Genomic DNA, 17,691 nt, shown 5'->3' with positions numbered 1-17,691 from the left:
TTGGTAGTAAGTATATTTGCTTAGAAGCTCATTTCATTAAACGCATTTTGTAAACATCTTTGAATAGTATACAATATACCATACTACACATTTATAGTTGAAGTTCATCCAAAAATTTACACCTGGTGTAAATAAAAAATTAACGCTTATTTCACTACCGTGTGTTGTTGCTTGGGTTTTATACAGGGTAATTGACGACTGATGGCACGTTAGGAATACACGTATATAGAAAACGGAACCTAGTATCTTTCTGAAAATTTGGTAGCCATAGTAACAGACAATGTTCTATTGATCTAAAAGATTTTTAGTACTGCAGCGTTGCCGCTTATATAGAAAAATAGCAACACCTTTGATATTTTAAATGGAATACCATATATATTTTTAGATATTTTCATTCCCTGTTTCGACTTAAGTATTTTTTATTAATACATCCCTATACCTATCTTTAGCGGTTTTCGAGAAAAAAAAATTTGCGTCTTTTTTGTTAAAAACCAGGGGATTGCTAGTTTTGATAACTAATTGATATTGATAACTAACTCAACCATTTAATTTCTTAAAAGGCTCAAATTTTAAACATCACTAAGAGACCATCATGATTTACTTTTCATAGACCAATTTACTCAGCATTATACAGGGTCCTCAAAAATTAACTTAATATCTTTCATTTACTAGAATGGCGAAATTAACGACCTTAACAAAAAAAAATCCACAAATAACAATACATTACACCTGAACAGGTGTAGTAAAAAAAATTAAAATAAATAAAAATGCGAAAAATAAGATTTTGAAAGACTGCCATTTTGCTATGGGTAAAAGTAATAACTGAATATTTTTTTTCAAAATGGCGTGCAGCCTCCGTTTTGAAGTTTTGCAAAATGAGCTAGGTACCAAAAAATAGTATTTAGGTGGCTAATGATGTGTACCTAATTTTAAATTTTTATATAAATGCATTTAAAAGATAATAGTGAGGGGTACAATTAAAAGCCGCACTTTGTAATAACCTATTTATTAAATTTTAATTAATTAGAAAAAAATAGATTATTAGTAGAATTCTAGTTAATAACCGGTTGGAACTCATGCGCAATGTAACTAAATTTTTTTTTTCAAAAAAATTGGATAATTTTAATAATTAATTCCGATGAATATCGCTTGACGTATTGACAAAATAATAAAAAATATACTAAATACCCTTTTTTCATTAGAGTTATAATATTCTTTTTTAGCTGAGAATGGTCTATTATTTTCGATAGTAGCTTGTAAATTCAGTATTGAAAAAGCGAAAAGAAAAATAGACATGTACTATACCATAAGAAATCTTATGCCCGATATTTATCAAGAACATCCATTTTCTCCCAAAATGCAAAAAGCCCAACAAGTTTGGTAAGAAAACTTGAATTTTATTATAAGAATAACATTATGACCCTAATATGATATTTCAGCTATTTTTTTCCCCTTCCAAAACCTTCAAAGGAAGCCCACAGGGTGGTTTATTGCAAATTTGACCCAAGGTATAAACCAGAAGATTTTCACCATGAAGATTTCGTGATTCAGTTGATTCAAATAATCGAAATTTATCTTCAAGAAGACAAATCTTTTTATTTTTCGTTGATTATTGACTGCGAACCTGTTAAACTGGGGCACATTTCCAGATTCAATCCCATGATTATAAAAAAACTGGGAACCTGTGTGGAGGTAAAATTTAAATTATGTTTCTATGTTGATTATAATTATTTTTTGTAGAAAGTTTACGCCAACAGAGTGGCAGCAGTCTATTTAATCAATTTTTATGCCAGTTTAGAAACTTTAGTTAATACAGTTTTTAAGCCATTTTTGCCAAAGTTAGTAGCAGATAGGGTAAGAAATATTTATTTCAAATTAATCTTATAATTATTTCTTGTTTTTTATTTAGATGCATATTATGAACGGTACTGAAGGACTTTTTAAAATTTATGATAAATCCATACTTCCAAAAGACATTGGGGGAGAAGAAAAGTCTCTTGATGAGTTACGAGGTAAGTAGTCTATTGTACTTAGACTTATCTCACTAGTGTCTGGTAGCAGTGCATTCCATAATTTAGAATACAAGAATTATCATTATTTCTTCTACAATTTTTTACGGATCTGACCTACTGTCTGGCTATTCTTTCTGCGGCTACGGCGCATCGGTAAGGGGAACGCCGCCGTAAATAAAACATGGTATAAATAATATAAAAATAAAGTATTGAAAGTTAAAAAAATAATTTCGTAAAATTTTATTATTTTTTTTTGTATTTGATGTATGTATTTTAAAATACATATAGGTATTTTGAGATCATGATATACAGGGTGATCCAATGCGAAATAGCCACCTTCGTTTTTTTCGCTAATGCTGTCTAGGGAGCAAATTAATTTGATATTATCAACCCCTCAACTTTTTTTCTTAGTTTTTTTTTCGTTTCAATGAGTTGAAACAAAAAAAACTAAGAAAAAATACACTGTTTATGATTCAATTTTATTTATTCTCAAAATCATCTTCCTCTTCACTTATATCATCGTCACCATCGTCACTGTCGTCGGTATCGTCATCACTAGCGGACAAAGTAATTATAATGAGTTCAATTTCCTCCATAATCTCATCTGTTTCCCAAAATTTATCTTCAACACCTCTAACATGTTGGGAAAATGTTTGTCAATCTTCCCTGGAAATTAATAAAATTGCTTCCTCAATAATTTGTTTTAAGGTTGTTAAGGAAAAATTTCCCGTGATATTTCTACTTCTTATGATATATTTAACCTTTGCCTATGCCAATTCTATAGGATTTAGTTCACACATATAAGGTGGTGTCCTAAGTGGGGTATGTCCATGTGACTTGATAATCCTATCAATCACATAATTTTTTTGATCAGTGGGGGCTCTATGGAGGACAACAAGATCAAAGAGATCGACTTTCCAGGCTTTTGGGTTATGATATATGCCTGTAAGAAATATTTATATCGTAAAGTTGTTACATAAAATGTCTAAAATATAGTATTTTTTCTCAGGACCCATACCTCAATATTTAAATTAAAGTTAGACTTATTTGACTACAAATTAAGACTTATTTTATTATATTTTGTACAAAACATGCTGCATATACCAAAATATCAATTTAATTAATAACCTTTCTTTGTAAGCCAATTCACTATATCTTGTTATAGAGCTAATTTGGTTGGAGTCTTATCTTCCTAAACAGAATGATAGGGAGCATTATCCAAGACAATAACCGAGTTGGCAGGAATGTTAGGAAGAAGTTTTTCAGCAAGCCATCGAGTAAAATTTTCCCTATTCATCTGTCCATGATAATCACCCGTAGCAAGTCCAGCTTTGAATATTAAACAGGCATTTTTAATAAAGCCATGTTCAGAACCTGCATGTACAACTATGAGTCGACCTAAAATTTTGTTTCAAATTCAGTAATATAAAACATCATTATAAATATTACAAATTATATTCCACGACCACATAATATAGCAAAATATTTACTTTAATTAATTAGATTATTCCTTACCTGGAGATGATATAGTTCAGTTCAGAGATCTATTAGAATCTTTGATGTACCGCAAATAGTCCGTGTGCCGGTGTTGCTTGTATTGTCACACGACATGCATGTTTAAATTGCAAAATTTTATGTGGAAAGAGTCATAAAGTAATATTCTAAGCGATATTTAATCATTTCATTAAATAAATAAATGTTTTAAGCATTTTTTAAAGAATTTATACATTTGATTCGTAAAATTTGACTACATGCGCCCACGTACTATTTTGTTAAATGCCTGACCCTAGTCACAGCAACTCAAGCGTGAAAAGTTGCACAGGTCCGGCCTTAAAATTTATTTGTATTTAAAACTTTATTAGTCGGGATTTTTGGGTCTAGTTTTATTAACTTAGAAATTCAGGATAGTTGATAGCAAGATAATAATTAATTTAAATATAAGATTTAAGTACGTTAAATGAGTTTAACCAAAAATTCTAATTTCATGAGTATAGTTTTTAGCGCCATCAGTCCCTTATAACAAGTCAAGTCTCTTTGCTTTGCAATATGTCAAGTTGGAATAATGTATTGACTACTGACTACTGTTAACCCACTGCATAGCTTTCATCAAATAGTATTACACAATTTTAACACTGCTTTTCCTGTTGTCAATATTAAGAAACGAAATAGAAAACCTTGGTATACTAAGGGTTTACGAGTATCTGGGAAAAAAATGCGCTCCCTTTTTTACATTAGGAAATACGCTATGAACAATGCAACATTTTTAAATTATTATAACAGATCCTGCAAGATTTACAGAAACTCAATCAGAATGGCTAAGTGGACCTACTTTCAAAGGAGGATAAATAATTCCTCCAACAGAGCAAAAGAGTCTTGGAAGATTTTAAATGAGCTAAGGGGCAAAAATAATGTCTTGGTTATTCCAAGTACCTTAGATTCCAATGTCCTCAATTCCTTCTACTGTGATATTGCTAGTAACCTTGCAGTCAATCTCTCACAAAAAATAGATCCCAGGAGCTATCTCAGCAATGTGGTAGTAGCCGAATCTTTCTTTTTTGCCCCCACAAGTGTAGAAGAGCTTAAACAGTTAATGGTTAATATTAAGAATAAGAGTTCATCAGGTTGGGATGGGCTTTCTCTTAAAATATTTTCTGTTTTACCTTTTGTTGCTTTGCAAGTCTTGGTCGAGTCAATTAACTTTTCATTTATGTCTGGAGTTTTCCCAGAGTGCTTAAAAAGAGCAATGATTGTTCCTCTTTACAAGGGTGGCGATCGCGACTGTCCTTCTAACTTTAGACCTATAGCGTTATTGCCTACTTTAGCCAAGATAGTGGAACGGCTCGTTAAGGTGAGGATGGTTTCATTTTTAAATAGGTTTGGCCTATTGAGTCTTCAGCAGTTTGGCTTTCGTGAGTCTGTGAGCACAAATGACACTATCTTTAGCTTTCTAGAGCACCTGTACATTAAATAGTTACTTTTTGACACAAAAGTGTAAAATTTTTTGGTTTGTCTTCAAATTTTATATATTTCCTTTTTTTGGGAATTGAGATTTAATTTTACAAGGTGGTGATTATTATTGGGGATTGTGGCTGCCATATTCAATGTCCTTTATTATAGTTTTTTTTTTAATTAATACATATTATGATATATTATTATAATAATATATTCATGAAAACCCCCAACTCTATATTTAGTACCAACTTCTTTTGATAAAAAGTAATTATGTAGTCAGAAAATTGGAAATATATTTTTTAAAATAAACTTTCACATTAAAAATCATCTAGCTGTCTATATCTTATGCGTGTAAAAGACAAAAGTTTTACTTATAAACAAAAACACACTTTACATCCTGAATGTAATATTTAATAATTATTGTTTGCCTCGTATTTAGCTATTATGCATATTAGGAGATACTAGATAAAAATTAACAAAAATAAATGCTTATACTAAAAACTAAAAATCTTATACAAAACACTACATTTTAAGTATACTGGATCCTAAAACTACAGTGAGGATACTAAATACTTTTATAAATTTACCCACTCTTTTGAATCTGGCCCAAAAAGTTAATACAATTTTTTAAATTCTGTTTTTTTGCCATTGTTCTTTAGCAGTTTCTTCCATTAAGGAAGGAAACAGTTTCTCTGTTGCCGCCATGGATTCCAACTTCATCTCGCACATCAGCATATGGATACTAAAGCATTACATTATATATACTTTATTGTGTCGCTGAAGGACAAACAGGGGCAGTAAGCTGAAAAAAACAAAACTTTAAACTTGTTTAATTAATAAAAATAGGATTTTCTTACTATGGCAAAAAAGAGACTTTTTTTCCAGAGAATGGAGGAAGAAGCAGTCTTCATTGTGTCGCTGAAGGACAGCAGGGGTAGTAAGCTGTAAAAAACAAAATTTTAGACTTGTTTTCTTATTAAAAACAGTGTTTTTCTTACCATAGCAAAAAAGGGTTTTTACCAGAGAATGGAGGAAGAAGCAGTCTTTATTGTGTCACTGAAGGACAACAGGGGCAGTAAGCTGTAAAAACACAAAATTTTAGGCTTGTTTTCTTATTAAAAATAGTGTTTTTCTTACCATATCAAAAAAGAGATTTTCCAGAGAATGGTGGAAGAAGCAGTCTTTATTGTGTCACTGAAGGACAAACAGGGGCAGTAAGCTGTAAAAAACAAAATTTTAAACTTGTTTTATTAATAAAAATATGGTTTTCTTACTATGGCAAAAAAGGGACTTTTTTCCCAGAGAATGGAAATCATACATCAATCATAAATGTATCATATCATGTTTCGGTTAAATAATATATGGATCTTTCTTCCTCCCAAATTTTTTTTAATTTTCCTCAAATATTCTTTACACCACCTGACAATTCCATTATAGCAGCTCTTTTGTTAACCATCTTAAGCTTAAATCCAAGTTTTATCAGGTATCTCCGCAAGGTTGAGACTGAGAAATGTTTGTCCCTTGCCGATAAGATGTCTCTATGGTCAGAACCTCATTGTTTTTGTATTTAGAATACACAGCTTTCCTTAGCAATTTGGCAATATCCGTGTCAAGTCCCTTTGATTGTCCTGCATCTTCCTTTTTTATTCTGTCTTTAATCCTTTTTTTTACAGGCATATTGTACTATAGGGAACCCCTGTTAAAAACGCTGTTTTTTGTAAAGCACTACAATCATTTGTGAACTGAGAATCATTCCTTAGATTGTTATAGATATTTAGATAAATTTGGCGTATGTACTTAAACAATTACGTTTTAAAACTGCTTGATTTCCTCTGTAGCTTCTACTTCCCTTGCTTCTTTTTGCTTCCTCAATACTAGAAAACGAACTATCAGAACTATGTCAGTCTAAATCACTGTCCAGATCACTCTTATTGTTTTTATCACAAATGTTATTGTCTTTCTTGTACACCCACGGTCTCCATAAGCCCGCACAAACACTTTCCTCTTCATTTGCCACATTTTCCTGCCTATTTTCCCAGGGTCGAAACAGTTTAAGGTCTTTAGGTATAATACCAAAACAAATCCACAAACACAAATAAAGAAACACACTTCCTCACAGTAAAAACTGCAAAAAATTTAGACGAATACAGGCCAAATTCTAAATTCTTTACTTTCATAAACGTGTAAAAAGCATAACCGGCAAAACACATCAAATAATAACCTCACATGGCCCCCTCCCAACTATTAAAGGTGATAGACCCATCCAACAACTATTTTAAAGGCGATAGACCCATCCTTAAAGATCTCTTTAAAAACACGTCGAAAGTAATACAAAAACTGCCCAAAAATTTATTTGGGTACGGCCTCGTAATTCTTAAAATCTGTGGGATAGAGAGAGATACACAATCACTTGCACAGCATAAAGTAGGAATCGCCAGAACGCAGGTGTTTTATCTTTGTTTAATAGACTGGCTAAAAAGAGGTGACAAGTCTGTGAGTGCTGGAAGTGTTTAAAGTATTTTGTAAGATGCTTGGATTTTAGTCCGCGGTCAATTTTCTATATTATTTTCTTGTGATATTATTTTCTTTCTAAAAATTGACATTTTCAAAAGAAAAATAAAAAATAGTATAAAACATGGGGTTATACTTATATTTAAAATGATTTTATAGATAGGCAATATAAAATTTTGCCATTTAAACATATATATCATGCAACAATAAATATGACATAGGCGCACGGACTAGTTAGTGCGGCATCTGCGACACATCAAAGATTCTAATAGATCTCTGAACTGGACTTTATATTACTAATGACTCCGGAAACGGTATTACTCTGCCAACTTCTTAAAAGTCAGGTCATTGTCTATCTATGTTTCATCCAAATAAATATTATTTCGTCCCTCTTGCCGATGTTTTCGAATTTCCCGAAGGTACTTATATCTTAGAGTTAAGATATTACGCTCCATCAACATTTTTCTTTTATTTTGGCATTCACGCCAATAAAATCCATTGGATTTTAGTAATCTCCTTAGTGTCTCTCGGCAATAAGGAAAGTTGCCATCTTCCCGCAATTTTTAAAGTTATTTTCTTGTGCTTGGCACAACCTTAAACTCTAAATAAAACCTGTTACAGGCCAACCAAATAAACGTGGCCTCTGAGATGCGCAAACGAATGAGTGAAAAAGCCAGTGTGTGCAACAGAGACGAAGAATAGAAAATTAATACTTTAGGCAGGATGTGCTGTGTTTACACCCTGCATATTTTGTTCATGTTGGTTACATAAATATTTGATATACTTTGTGAAATAATACTTATTACTAATTACATATTACTATTTAGTTATTATAAAATAATGGTATATTTATATGTACAGCATACGAACAGTTAAATATTTACAATTGTATATTTTTTTACAAATGTTGCATGGCACGCAAAGAAAGTATATCGAATAAGTTTTAGATAGAATAGTAGTAGTGATCAGACTTATAATGTGATTTTTTTTAAAACCTGGTTAAGTATTTACAATAACATTCGTTTTATATAAATATTTCAGATGGCGTCCAATACTACGCCATCGCAGGTTAAAAAAAACTTTTTTATATTAAATATTAATTTGTAGGTGTTTTTTTAAACATCCGTTTACTATATTGGTTTATATATTTTAAAAAAATGTTTTTTTTTTTTTAAATATGTAAACCAATCACGTTTTTTATTACATTATTATTCTCCAGTTACAAAAATATTTAAAACTATATACAGGGTGGTTGATGATAAATAAAATGCAAATTCACGAAATAAAATATTATTTATGAACACACAACAAACATTTATAAATTAAAATAGGTTCTATCCTCTTCAACAGTTAAGCTTTGTGATCCATCATCTTCGTCAAGTTCCTCTATTCCAGACAATTCGCTATCTTCATCATCTTCAGTGTCACTTTCTGTATCACTATTCGTTGAATCCAAGTTATACTCTATTTCAGAAGTGTATAGAGCAATAAACTGGGGAATTCCGTTCTGTTTGGCTACATTTCGTGGCAGTTCATAGGCGCAGGTACTTATAATATTTATGAATTTAATTTTCACAGATTAAATGCCTTTATTTTGAAAGAGATTAAATACTAAATAAATACTTTTAATCCTTTTGTATAGGTAGGTACCTATCTTTTAACGCTTTGTAACATGCAAAAATGGGGTCAGGTAATATATACAGACTATAAATACTTTTAAATCATATTTTAAACGTTAGTAGTCACTGCTACGCTGTAGTGAAATCACAATATTATTATCCCAATATTTAAAAAATGGAGGTATTCAGTCTAACGAAAAGATGTACTAAAAATTCTTCACTATCGCTGAGTGAAAAAGTTATTATTTTTAATGTACATGATTGCATAAAACACGATTAGTTTTACTGTGCAAGAAATTGTTGAAAAATGTTCTCGAATGAGTGGAATTGGAAAGTCCACCAATTTCAAATTGTTGCGGGAAAGAAAAGTAGCAGGTCAAGTGGAATCTCCCAAGCAAAAGCCAGGACGACCTACAAAAGTCCTTGATGAAAATGCTAAATGTATAATTCGAAGAAAAGTTCACTCTTTTTATTTTAAAAAGGAAATACCCACCCTAGACAAAATTTTAATGGAGCTTGGCCGAGATGACAGTATTCCGTTGATAAGTAGAAAACTTTTATGGAAAACTTTAAAAAATATGGATTTTGCCTGGGAAAAGCATAACCGCAAAGCACTTTTACTGGAGAGCGACGAAATTGTTTGTTGGAGACGACAATACTTGAGAAGTATCAAGCAGTACCGCAGGGAGCAAAAGAAAGTTTTTTATCTTGATGAGACGTGGATTAACGAAGGTTATATAGTCCAAAAAATGTGGCAAGACAAAAATTTAACCAGTGCTCGCCAAGCTTTCATAGAAGGCCTGTTTACGGGTATTAAAGTACCTTCGGGAAAAGGAAAAAGACTTATAATCACACATATTGGAAGCGAAGAGGGATTTTTAAAAGAAGGTCTGCTAACCTTTGAGTCGACTCGCACAGGAGATTACCATGAAGACATGAACTCAGACGTTTTCGAGGACTATTTTGGTAAAATGATAAAATTTCTTCCGGCTAATTCGGTGGTGGTTATGGATAACGCAAGCTATCATTCACGGCGAATAGAGAAGACGCCAACTTCAAGTTGGAGAAAGCAAGAAATTATCGATTGGCTGACTGCAAAAGGTATTACGTTTGAAGCAAATTTGATAAAAAAAGAACTGCTGGCAATAGCAAACTTACACAAAACTCGTTTCATGAAATACGCCGTGGAAGATATAGCCGAAAAATATAATATAACTGTACTGCGCTTACCGCCATATCATTGCGAACTAAATCCTATAGAACTGATATGGGCGCAGGTAAAAGGATTTGTAGCAAGACAAAACACGACTTTTAAAATGAAAGATGTTAAGCTACTGTTTGATCAAGCCATTACGGAAGCGACACCAGAGAATTGGCGAAAAGCAGTCCAGCATGTAATTAAGCAAGAGGACAAAATGTGGGATCTTGACAACCTCATCGATCAGACAGTCGATCCTTTAATTATAATGTCAAGAGGTGATGACAGTTCGTCAGATGACGAAGAAGACTACAATCTATTATAATTTAAAATTGTTATACACTGTTCAAAAAGTGCCAGATCCAAAAGTGACATTTTCAACTGTTTTACTCTACATATTATGTTCAATAAATTTGTGAAAAAAATATATTATTCCATTTAAACAAAAGTAACTTTCTAAAATAAAATAGCATTTAAGTACATTAATAATAAGGTAAAAAACAAGTCCCAGTTGCACGCCTTTGGCGAACCGTTTTCAATGTTTATCAGTGGGTAACAATGAGCAAAACTCATAAATTGACCCAAAACCGGGTGGCACTACCTGCAATCAACGAAAAGAAAGAATAATTTTACATTGAAACTAATACCCAACTAAGGTAGTGGCATAAAATATTGGTGGATCACCAGGTACCACTTTTGCATACCTAATGAGGTTTTATTACTCTACACACTTCTGAAATAGAGTATAATTATCAGCTGCTCGACAACTAGGTTTATGGTTGGTTCTTTTTCTAAATATTCCTGTTCAAAACATTTGGCCCGTTCACACCTAGATTTCCATTTTTCGGCAGAGAATTCTTCAAAAAAGGCATCACAATATTTTATAACCTCATTGAAGTTAAAACTTATGTTTTTTTTGGCCACGTATGTTTTGAGTTCAGCCCAAACCAACTCGATCGGATTTAAATCGGGATGATATGGAGAGAGCCGTAATACCTCGATCTTTTGCGTTAAAGAGTTCATCTATTTCATATTTTTTATATTTCGGCTTATGCTGCTTTATTAAATTGTATAGTTGTGGCTTTAACATATTATCATCGTAAGGTATTCCCCTTAATTGTAACCAGTCATGCACTTCCACTTTCTTCGTTAAAGATGTGCGTATTTTTTCTGCTTGTTTATTGTGATTCGGAGCATTGTCAATTACTACTACAGTTTTTGGTTTTAGATTAGGAATAAGATTTTCAGTTACCCATTTTTTATAATTATTAAAATTCATCTCGTGATGGTAGTCGCCACTTGTGCTGTTTGATTTCCACCTTATGTATGCGTTAGGGATAAATCCGTTCTCTCCACCTGCGTGTACTATGATAAGGCGTGGTCCTTTTCCAATAGGTTTTTTGATCCCCTCTGAACTTTCATCACTCCATCCTTTTAAGTGCATATGGGAGGCATGAATATACGTTTCGTCCATGTAAATTATGTCGCGATTTTCCTCTCTATACCTCGCATCCTTCTCAGAAATTCTATTCTAAGCAATCTTATAGCCTGACGTTCCATTAATATTTTCCGGTTATTACTAAATTTTCTCCAGCGAAAACCAATTTTGTGGATACTTTTACGCAAAGTCTCTCTACATCCATGATAGCCAGTGTCTTCTTCAAATTTGCTGTGGATTGTTTTTAACGTGATGGTTTATTACGGTTCTACGCAAAACTCCTAAATCAGCGCCGTCAAAAAAAGGGTGTTTGTTTTTCTCTTTTGACGTCTTTTTTTGGGTGTTGAAAACATTGTTGCTTCACCTGTTTCCTCCTATTTGGGTTACCTCCTGCTTAATTCTGCGAATACTCCTTAGGGAAACGCCCGTTGCCGCTGCAACACGGTCTTGAACCTTCAAAAGAAATTATTATTTAAAAATCTGTCTGCCATATTTTAATTTTCCATTAAAGCCCTTTTAATTTTCTTTTTAAAGATGTATCACACTTGCAGAACATAGAAGTAATATACAGGGTGCAAGCTAATAAAAAATAAATTTCGGCTGTAATAGTGTTAAAGTTTCCATATTTTTAAAAAATTTACCACTATCATTCCTTTATGAAATAAATTAGTTTTTTTTTTATTTTAGGTGACGATAGAATATTTACATATCTTATATCATTTTATAGAAACATTTTTTTTAATTACAATGATAAAAGATCAGATAATAAGAATCAGTTTTTCACACAGAAACAACGTTTAAAACAGCGCCAGGCAACTTAATACAGCACTTTAAATTTAATGCAAAAAAGAGCAATATCCTATAGAAATTTGTTTATGCACAAGAGTTATATAATACAAATTTTGCAAAAATATTAATATAAATTAAACGACAGCTTTATTTAGAAATGTCAAATTCTTAAAGTTTACCAAAAAATAATAAAAGCTTATCATTATTTGAAATCAAAAGAAAATTTATGAAAAAAAAATTAAAAACATACCTTTTGTAGAGGAATACTAACTTCACCAGCAACTGCTTCTGCTTGCATGAACTTCAATACATTACTAATTATCTCACGACTTTGACCGTTCAACACTACGAAAAAGTAACTTTACTTGTAAAAGGCATTTTAAAATAAAAAAACGAACGAAAGGTCACTATTTTAAATTTTTAACAACTAACTTTAATACGCCGATGTAAACTCTCTAAACACTCCGAACGCACAAGTAAAAATGAGCTCTCCAGCTGGACTGGGGGTCTTGCTACCGCGCACCCGATTCTCAGAGGCCACGACTATTTGGTTGACCTGTAACTCGCTATAGAACTGACGTACATTCTTTGAATCTCCGGCATAGAGGTCTAATTTATCCGCCTTTGCATACTACTATGTTTTATCAGCGGTCATTTTCTTATAATATTTATTTACAGATTTACCTCAGATTCCTGAGGACTTTAAAAATGTATCAACAAGCGTATTTAAACATAAATACAAAAAATATTTATTGCAATAGAATGGGTATATCTGGAGATCGTCGCGTTTATTAAATATGTTTTGAGTATATTAAAGCTTATTGGATATTTCGCACTTGTTGGAGGATACCTAGTAATTTATTTTGGATGCAACAAAAAATAAATTATAATTTATTTCATGAGGGAGATTAAACACGAATCTTTCTTAAATTGCCTTTAGCCCCCTTTTTGTGTCTCCTCCATATTATGGTTAAGATTTTTGTTTTTTTTAATCTTAAAGCATATGATATTAATTATCTTTGTATCTAGTTAAGATATAATACTTTATTGTAAATTGGGCAAATAAACGATTTATTATTATTATTTTTAGTATTATATGATGACGTAACACTTAAGATATCCGAAGGCAACCGAGTAAGGCGCTTACTCGCTAAAATATGGCTTAAATTTATTTTTTTTATTGACATTGTTTTTAAACCATCATTGGGATTCCAAAATGAGGCATAAAAATCTCAACACGAAAACTCGATATGACTGATTCCAAATACCATTATCAATTGTGAGTATAGCGGATTGCCTAGTTTTTGGCGATTTGTAAGCGACACTCTTGGGTGTATGAGCTATATTCGAGTGAACGCTGGTTCTGGTTTCGGTTAACCAAAGTGATAACAACCGTATTCGTTTTATATTTAATGACGTCATTGTTAACTTTTGGTCTGTCATATCTCGAACCAGACCGGCGAGGTGATTATCTGATTTGGTTTGGATTTGTTTGTAAACACGAGATTTTTAATTAACGATAAGTCCATATATATAGAGGCTGATATTTCTACTTGCCATTTACTTCTTACTGGTAGCTTTTTTGGTATTTCTTTTTATTAAAGTAAATAAAAACATCATACATACATCATATTAATCTCGGATACTACACTGCAGAATTAAATTCAGGGCCTTTATTACTCAATAATTTATTTGGGTCCGTTAAAGTTAAAGGGACGTCTAAAAAAAAGATTTTTTCACATGGGACTGTGTGGTTGGCGTACATGTGGAGTTGGGATTGCAAAAAGGGATTGGAACGTGTTTGTGCTTATAATTCCTAATGCCTATAATGAATTTAAAGATATTTATTGTTTTGACTATAAGTTAATGTACATTAAACCTCATCGTTATTATTTACCTATTAATAATTAAATATCTTAAATTATGTTTTTTTTTCAAAATGTATATTTATTATATAAAATTACATAAAATATCAAATAATTTAAATAAATAATACCAATTTTTTAACACCTGATAAATGTGTTTTGTTCATGTAATGTAAAATCTAGTTCTATATTATGCCTTTATTATCTAAAATTGAGTCCACAGCCAACCCATTCAACTAAAAAGTGTTCCAGACAAAACCAAAAAATACTACTGAGGACATAGTGAAGCCACTACCATTTTTGTCAATAAGGTTGTTTTATTTTTCTTCTGTGTACATTACAAAATATGTAATTAAAAGGGGTACAAAGCGATAAAAAATTATATAAATTTACAATAATAACCCCCAAAAAGTTCCAAAATTGCCCCAATATATATATTTTTTAACTATAGCAAAATCAAGAGCTAAAAAACCTTGTGCAAGTTGGCAATAATTACGTATTTAACGTATGTAGAAAAACCTTCATAATTTCCAAAATTTTGTATATTTTCCAATCGACCTCACTTTTTTATCAATAAAATGTTCAAACTCAACATTCTATGTAAAAAATTTTCAAAAAAAAATTGGTTTTTAGACGTCCCATAACTTTACCGGACCCTTATGAAATTTAATAGCCCTTTAAATTAGTAGGTATTTTGCTTTTAATTTTTAGATGATGATTATACACTTGACTATTTAAGACAGGTGGCAATGACGGGCCACTTTGCTCAGATTGGTATAAATTCTCAAAATGTTGATGTTGCAACAATAAAAAGAGTTAAGAATCAGCCACATTGTCCGGAAGCATTAAAGTTAAAAGTAAAGTTTTAATATTACCCCATGCCAATATGTATATTTAAAATATAACACAAATATAGCAAGAACCATAACCAATAAAACAAAACAGCAGAACCATTGCATTCGGGTGGTTTGGTATTGGTTATGCGTTGACGTCATTATTTGTAACCAAAAACGTTAAATAATATTCTGTTAATAGCGTCAAATAGCTGTCAACCAGAACCAAAACCGGCGTTGAATCGAATACAGCTATGGTCTGCATCAAGAGATATAGCTTCCTCCTTATTTAATACATAGATAATCTATCAGTATCCTTATTTAAACGTATTTGGTTCACTGTTTCTTAAAATCGAATTATTGTGAATTGACTGTCAGTGTTGTTTGTTATAGAATAATATATAGAATTTATTTTTACTTGTATGAACCTTTACTAATTACAAACAATTATAAAATCATCTATATTTTGATTTTTATAGATGGTTGTACCTATTAATGTAGAAACTCTGTTTATAGAAGGAAAGTAGAAGTAGTAAAGTAAAAATAGAAAGAAAATAAAAGCGTTCTTTTATTTTCTTTCTAAACTAAATTTGTTAAGTAAACACAAGCAGAAATTTAAATGAAGACCATCATTTTCATGGTATTAGGATTTATAAGATTCAAATTTATCTCAGAATAATAAAACAAATATTTTTAAGTGCATGCATTTATATCAAGTTAATTAAAACTCTGTCTGATTTTACGTGAGGATTACTTTCTTTCATAAATTTTAACGAAATTCGTAAAGTACAAGAAAAATACTCAGACTATCTTGTTGCATCTAATCTTAACTAAATGTAACTTTTTATTTCGTTTTTTTAAACATAACCTTCAAAAAACTTTAAATGTTTCATTTCCCTACAATTGGCACACCTGAAATTTATCAGAGTGACCAACATCGAAAGGACACAATCACGAAAAATGGCGGCCCCCTAGTAGTGGTCATTTACTTTTCATTGAATTGGCAGTCCAGACATATTTATTGAGTTGGTGGATGAGATGCACTTTGAGAGTAAATGGCATTTTTTTTAACATAAACTCCTATTTTTAACACTAAATTCAGAAAGCCGATAAATTTTACGAATAAAATTATTTATAAATTTTTATGATGGTTTAAAGATATTCGAATCCGTTAACAAAAATAGAATAACATTTATAAGAATTTTGTCTATTTTCAAAAATAGCCTTAACCTTCAAAATAGACGTCATTGGCACTAAAATATCGTGAATTACGCTTAAATCTGAAGTATATAGATTAGAACAGGTCACTCTATATTATTTTCTGGAATATTTTTTTATAATTGGTTAATCTTTTTAGCAAACTTGTCACTTTAATTTTTTTTCTTTCTTTTCCAGAGGGTTGGATTGAAAAATTACGTGAATGGAAGCCAAGGTTTGACAAAATCCAGTACATGAAAGTAGACGAATCCAAAAGGCCTTCGAAATTAGAAAACGATGACGTGTTGGGGTACTATGGAAGTTTTAGACAAATCGGAGTAGATTAAAATCTAATTGATAATAAATATTGTAGTTATAAGAGGTTCTAATAAAGGCCTTTTTTTATCCAAACGGTGAATTTTGTAATAGCCATTTACTTTTTAACATCTTAATTGACACCATGGAGATAATAACAGATAATACTCAGCCCATGCTAGGATTTAGCATGATTCTATTTTAACATTTTCTTTTTTAGCTAAACTTACATAAAACAAATACAGGTGAAAGAGAAATATTTAATATTAGTAAAAAGAGTACAAAGACCAGGAAGTGGCACATGTCTTATTTTCGTCATTCTGAATCCAACGAGATTATCCGCAAGATCGTAGCTTTTACGATAGCCGAGATATGGCATTCGGATGGAAATCAGTTTTTGGTGAAAAAATTCGATACGGGGGGGTATACCCGAAAAATTAAAAATTCCAAATTTTGAAGGTGGATATCTCGGCTTTTATAGAAGCAATCGGGGAAATTCCAACGGTTTTATCTTAGTTTTGTCATTCTGAATCCAATGAAACCATCCGCAACATCGTAGCTTTTACGGTAGCCGAGATATGGCATTTTTGATGCCCATTTTTGGCCTCAAAAACGGACGTCGAAAACGACTTTTTCAGGATTTTCAAAGTGCTCTAATTCCCTTAGTTCTGCTCGGATCCTGTTATAATCTGGTGTTTTCGTAATCTAGATGATCAGAAAAAGACGCTGGTATACTTAGTTTGATTTTGAAAAAAATCAGTTTTTGGTGAAAAAATTCGATACGGGGAAAATGAAGTATACCCGAAAAATGAAAAAACCCAAATTTTGAAGGTCGATATTTCGGCCTCTATAAGAGCTATCGGGAAAATTCCAACGTTTTTGTCCTAGTTTCGTCATTCTGAATCCAATGAGACCATCCGCAAGATCGTAGCTTTTACAATAGCCGAGATATGGCATTTTTG

At 31.6% G+C, this 17,691-nt stretch overlaps 1 protein-coding gene across 1 annotated transcript in view; it reads left to right on the top strand.

Moving 5' to 3' along the window:
- Positions 1–16,825, top strand: part of LOC126742388 (retinol-binding protein pinta-like) — a 29,571-nt gene extending 12,746 nt beyond the window's left edge. The window contains exons 3-7 of the mRNA XM_050449037.1: positions 1,224–1,380; positions 1,440–1,692; positions 1,741–1,854; positions 1,910–2,012; positions 16,613–16,825. Of these exons, the coding sequence (XP_050304994.1) occupies positions 1,224–1,380; positions 1,440–1,692; positions 1,741–1,854; positions 1,910–2,012; positions 16,613–16,761 (776 nt within the window). The 3' untranslated portion in view covers positions 16,762–16,825. The remainder of the gene's footprint in view (positions 1–1,223; positions 1,381–1,439; positions 1,693–1,740; positions 1,855–1,909; positions 2,013–16,612) is intronic.
- Positions 16,826–17,691: the final 866 nt, after the last annotated feature.

This window comes from Anthonomus grandis, chromosome 11 (genome assembly GCF_022605725.1).
Source record: "Anthonomus grandis grandis chromosome 11, icAntGran1.3, whole genome shotgun sequence".
NCBI lineage: Eukaryota > Metazoa > Arthropoda > Insecta > Coleoptera > Curculionidae > Anthonomus > Anthonomus grandis.
Note: the sequence above shows the minus strand (reverse complement) of the source record. Positions and strands in the feature narration are given on the sequence as shown.